Source organism: Haplochromis burtoni, unplaced genomic scaffold (assembly GCF_018398535.1).
Source record: "Haplochromis burtoni strain Fernald_Lab_line unplaced genomic scaffold, NCSU_Asbu1 Contig_208, whole genome shotgun sequence".
Lineage (NCBI taxonomy): Eukaryota > Metazoa > Chordata > Actinopteri > Cichliformes > Cichlidae > Haplochromis > Haplochromis burtoni.
The window spans coordinates 549,584-555,260 of NW_024582569.1; the positions used below are offsets into that span (position 1 = coordinate 549,584).

The 5,677-nt window shown below is 43.7% G+C and overlaps 1 protein-coding gene across 1 annotated transcript in view; it reads right to left on the reverse strand.

The window, feature by feature from the left end:
* Positions 1-4,795, reverse strand: part of angpt2b (angiopoietin 2b) — a 30,773-nt gene extending 25,978 nt beyond the window's left edge. Inside the window, exon 1 of the mRNA XM_005936210.2 lies at positions 3,876-4,795. Coding sequence (XP_005936272.1) covers positions 3,876-4,193 — 318 coding nt within the window. The 5' untranslated portion in view covers positions 4,194-4,795. The remainder of the gene's footprint in view (positions 1-3,875) is intronic.
* Positions 4,796-5,677: the final 882 nt, after the last annotated feature.

The following is a 5,677-nucleotide window of genomic DNA, read 5'->3' on the forward strand; positions in this document are numbered from 1 at the left end:
GGAATCCGTTCATAATGAAGGTTATGAAGAGATTACCAAGCGGATTAAAGCAGACTCCAAAGAAGAACCAAAGATCCCTGCATCGTAATCAGCCTTATGCATTCAGGGCTGCTATCAGCCTGCCTGTCCAAAGTGTTCCTATTACATCCTTTCTTCCAGAGCTCAATTCGGAAGTCTTGATGTACTCCATCCCCCTTCTGCCAAATGCTCGCTCGCTGTTGCTGTCGCTCGCTGCACTATGCAGCCAGATAAATTGCTTTTGGGATGTAACATAATTCCGTTTTATTGTGTATACGAAAGAGAGAAGGGATCGGAAAATCATAGGACTTCCCTGATATCTTAATTACTGAGCAAATGGATGCGCTTGTTCTTGGTTACAATTGCAGAAGGGAGGGGAAACATGTGTGCACGTTGTTTTGGCAAATGACCATGATAGACGGAGGCACAACAGGATGGGTACGACTGCGAGAATGGAAATAGTGATTTGACGGCCATATCAGTGCAAAAGCAGAAATCTAGAGAAACTTCTGTGTGAAACTTTTGTGACTTGCTCTTTAATCATACAGATTTTTTCTGCCACCACCTCTATGCAATGGAAGAGACAGAGAGTCTGTTTAAGCTGTGCAGTGTACAAAAACTCTAGATGCATTTCACACTGCGACCTGTTTTCACAGCAGCAAAGTCTGTTAAAAGATTTGCCTCTGGTTGACACCATGTTCTGTAGGTTGAACAGGGCAACGACAAAGAATATAAATCAATGTGGCTGCTGATTTTGTTTGTCACCTGGGGTTGGCAGTTCCTGCTTGTCAGGAAAAAAAACAGACACACCCACCTGATGAATCCAGACTTTTTGATTTTTCATCATGTTATTCACATCTTAGTAGTTAATAGATGGACTGGCAGCAATGTTAAACAGCATTAGTTCAACTGAGGTCCCAGCAGATCTGTTTATCTCCAGCTGCGGGACAACTCCAAGCCACTTTGCAACCCACCTCTACATCAGCTCCACCCTTCATCCTGTGTTTCGCTTAACCTGTGGTGTATCTGTTGTCACTGATATCTGCATTATTATCTGCTGCAGGGTGATGCTCATCTCTCCATCTTATGCTTGTATGTATGTTTTTCTAATGATGGGTCTGGTACCAAGAACAGAAGCATGCTGCCAGATGTTAGCTAATGCAATATTTTTTTAGGGATAGGTATATTTTTAGAAAGTCCAAAAATGCATCCCAGTAACTTCGGAGATACCCTAAATTTTCCTTTAACACCATGACAACATTAACCTTTTGTAGTTTTGACTGCAATGTCTGGATCTATTACTGGATAAATCGGACAGCTGGGGTCCTGACATTACAATTTAGCTCAAAGCACCAACACAGCCAGTAGCATGAGGGCAGAATTTTATTCTTGTCTCGGTGTCACTTTATTTATTGCTGTGAGGACTGCCAAGACACCCACAGACTGTGGTAAAGAAAAAGAAAAACTCAACTAAACAAAACTGCAGCATAAGTGAAACTGTGTCTTTGTAATTGAGATGAGCACTTAAGATTTAATAATTCAGCAGTCAGAATCAGACCACTTACGAAGGAAAAATGTGTGTAAGTCTATGAAAGTTAATGGAGCCCAATCGAGTGATGTAAGTAATGTGGTAGAAATACTTTGGTTTAATGAAATATTGAGCAGCCAAAATATCAGGTCACCAGTGGTCAGCTAGCTACCTTGATCTGTGCAATATTTCTGCATTAGCATAATAACCACAGCCTCTGAAACACACTAAGAAAAGCAGCCAAGCCCTCAGGGCAGCAGAGAGCAAAAGGGACACGATGGGGGTGATGTTGGGGGTTGTTCCAAAAGAAAACAAACACCAGTTTCTTCTTGGAAACACCAGGAGGAATCTGGAGCATTAATACAGTCCTGTTGGACTTCACTCAGAATTTACTCTGTGGAACATGGTGGATTAGTATGTGTGTGTGTGTGCTCCTAAATCTGTATGCGTGGGTGTGTGTTTTCTTTCATAGGGTTTTGGTAGAAAGCTCACAGTAAGGGTCGTAGCATCCCAGGGGAGCTTTGAGGGAGATCGTAGGTTTCACAGAAACACCGACACACACTCATACATGTGCCTGAAGCTCTTCCAGATCCATACCACCACGTTCCTCCAAAACCTGCAGAATGCAGATAGGCTTAATGAGCCTCACAAGGTGCTAAAAAAGCTTTGCCATCTGGGGTCAAAGTTCAGCGTACCCTTGTGCAATTGAAAAGAAAGGTCTCTCTAGAGTAATGCTGTGTTTTTGTTGAAATCCCACCTACAGTTTGATCATTTATGCATCAGTTTAGTCTGCTGGGGGTTACTTGTTGAAATGTTGGATCGTTTAGTTTCATTCCAGACGTTATGTGGAGGATGTTGGCAACGGAGCGCGATGTGTGTCAGCAGAGGCTTTTCTGTACATGTTGTGGGACTGTTTTACTGCTTTTTGTTTATAGCCGCTTATATCACATCTCTGGTGGAGAAAGTGGAAAGTTAGAGTCCAAGATGAGTCCAAGATGAGAGCAGCATGTGAAGATTTAAATTCTACAGTTCAGCTCGAGCTTTGTAAACGATATGCGTGAGGACAAAGTGTTTTTTTCTTCCTTTTTCCATATTTCAAACACACACGTATATATTTATAATATGACCCCACGAGATGCTTCCTATGGAAGGCGTGACTCCAGTTCATAGATGGAGTATCACGCAGAGCGAATACACAGGGGTATATCAGTGTGTGCTTTTATGTGTGTGTTTCGATTCCATTTCAGGTGAACGTGAGCAGAATGGGAGATGGTTTTGAGAGCTCATGATCGATGAGACACATTCATCACATCAGAGGTGCGGATAGAAATGACAAAGTTGGATGGAAAAGAATTGTCAGGAGGGAAAGGAAAGAATTAAAAATGAGTGTATATGGTGGGAAGGGTGAAGTGACAGCAATGGAGGAAACATTTTGGCATTCACAAAACCACATTTTCATATCCTCAGATATGTGTTTGCACTCAGTCGGCCAGTCTAAACACCCAACACAAATTCTTATAATCAAACTGGGGATTAACGCATACCATAAATATACTGGCGGAGATGGAGACGAGAATAGACAGATGGGTGGAGAGGGGTGACCTGTCAGTCACTCAGTCAGTCTGTCCAAAACAATGGCCCAACACTGATTCCCTGCCCAGATAACCTTAGGAATGGAAACTCCACTGTGAAGCCATTTCACATTACATCATTTCATTTTACTCAGTCATAATCTGAGTCAACCGGAGCTACAAAGGCTAACAATCCAATGAGGACAAAATGTGTCCAACACCATCTTACTGAGAAAGGATGATACTGTTTTTATGTACATTGGTTTTGGTACAGAGAGCATTTGAGTTGACTTTGGCTCATAAATCCACTAAAACATGAGTCAAGAGTAGAAGTTTAGCAAACTTGTTGCTCGTGGGGGCGAAAACACTCATTTAGAAGGTTTAACCATGTGAGACATATTTGGCATGATATTATAAAACTTTTTTTTTTATCCATTCTTCTTCCACTTGCATGCAACAGGGAGTTCTAACATCCCAGTGGTCTTAAATTCAGACACACACTCATACACTAGGTATTGTCATGGAGCCAGATATCCATACAGCAAGCATCCAGGAAATCCCAGCTAAGCAGTGAACTTATCAATAATGAGGGCTTGTCAACAGATGTTATCGGATGGAGCACTCTGTGGACATCCGGTGCTTCTACAGCATTTAGTTTGAAGATCTGCGAGCTGAAAGTGACATTGCAAAAAAAGACAAGAAGAACACGGTGTGGCAGGAGGAAGTGGTCGCCTTAGTCAACAGTTCAGAAACCTTACCTTCTGCAGCCACTGAGTGTTATTCTCCATGGCACTCTCCAGACTCTGCAGCTTCCTCTCTTGCCAGGAAGGCCTCTCCTTTTGGGCCTTGCTCTGCTTGGTTTGGCTTGTATCGGGCTCGGCCTCAGGTGGGGAGTCCCTCTGCAGGATATTTGTGACCTGGAAGTCCTTTAAGGGATGGCAGTGTTCCACCTCAGGGAGGATGAAAGTGTAACTGCAGGGGCCGTGCTGCACACGGTGCTGCTGGCGCTCTGAGGCAATTGCGATGGCCAGCACATAGGCCAGGTAGGTGAAGGTCAGGGCCAGCAGGCGGCCCATGTCAGGGTCAAGAGAGGTAAAGGGATGGGAGAAGAGAGATGGAAGAAGGTTCCACCACACCTGGGAGAACTGGCAAGGGAGTGAGATCAATTTCTCCTTTTGCCCTTTCTATATTTTTCTGTCCCTGAATGCTCTGCCTCTGTCTTCTTCCTGTATTCTCAGTCCAACTCCTGCTGCTCCAGCCTCTGCTTTATCACTTTCACTTGTCCTCTTTTGGCTGATCCTCCACTTTGCTGCTGCATCCAGAAGTCTTTCTCCAGTCCAGTTCGTAGTCCAGCTGTTCTTTGTGAGGGGTGGATACAAAAACACACACACACAGGAAAAAGGGCAATTGTTTCCTATTGTAACTCCAACACCCGGCCAGCCAGCACATGCAGCTCAGCCCAGGAAGCCAACAGCAGACTTCCCTCCCACCGTTTATCTCTCTTTTGAAAAGTTGCTTTCCTCACTGCCGTCTACTCAAGCTCCTGGAGTCCATACATTGGTCTGGATGAGAGAGGGGAGAGGAGTGAAGAGAGGCCTGCTTCAGGATGTTGGCTGAAGCGGTAAAGCTCTTAAAGCAGTAGAGAGAGAGAGAGAGAGCCGTGTACCTCACCACACACACCTCTTGAGCACATAATCAGTCAACCACCCTTCCCTCTTTTACTTTCTCCCTCCCTCTTGCGCTACTCCTGTTTGCAGGGGGGTTAGAAGAGGAAGCTGCAAAAATTACACACAGCTCACCACAAGAGCCAAAAAACTAGGAACTTTCTTTGAAAACCTTTTGCTCCTTCTCATTCTCTCTTTCCTTCTCTCCACTTCCTGTGTCTTTTTAATTTAAAACCGTTTTACTGGCATGTCAATTATTATTTGGTAAAGAACGTGTTTACCTGAAACGATACAAAAAAACTGACTATGTCAAATTCTTATCTTTTGATTAGGAATCACGTTTGTTATGTTGCAGTACTGATTAATACTAGTTTGGTGTTTTCAAACCCTGCAGTACGATGACTGTTTTGCCTTCAGTTGTTGGCTAAACTCATATTTGCTCAGTCTTTCATTTAGATTATTTACAATCTAAATGAAACATGAATTCTTCTAGCAGAAACAAGCCTATTACTATGGCTCTGCTGTAAACATGCATAATCAAAAGAAGAAAGAGAACATTTTGGACATTTTCTCTTCCAGGTGTACTGGAGGGTGTCCCACCTGTGGACTTCATTGTCCCTTTGCACCTTTATTGTTGAGGTATTGACATGAAGTTGGAGCTTCAAGGTCACGGGAGATGAAGGGATCCATCGATTTAAGGAGTTCTGTCGGGCTTGTTTAGCCTGTGGGACTCCTGAGACAGCTGACAGGTAGCGGCAGCCCAAGAGAAGTGTGGCTCCGGGAGTAGTTGAAGCAAAAACATGGGTGTGGGAAGAATTTTGGTCCACCTTGAAGCAAAAGCGATGCTCTGCTCACTCTGTATAGTGCCTCAAGACTTATACTGTAAGGTTAAGCTC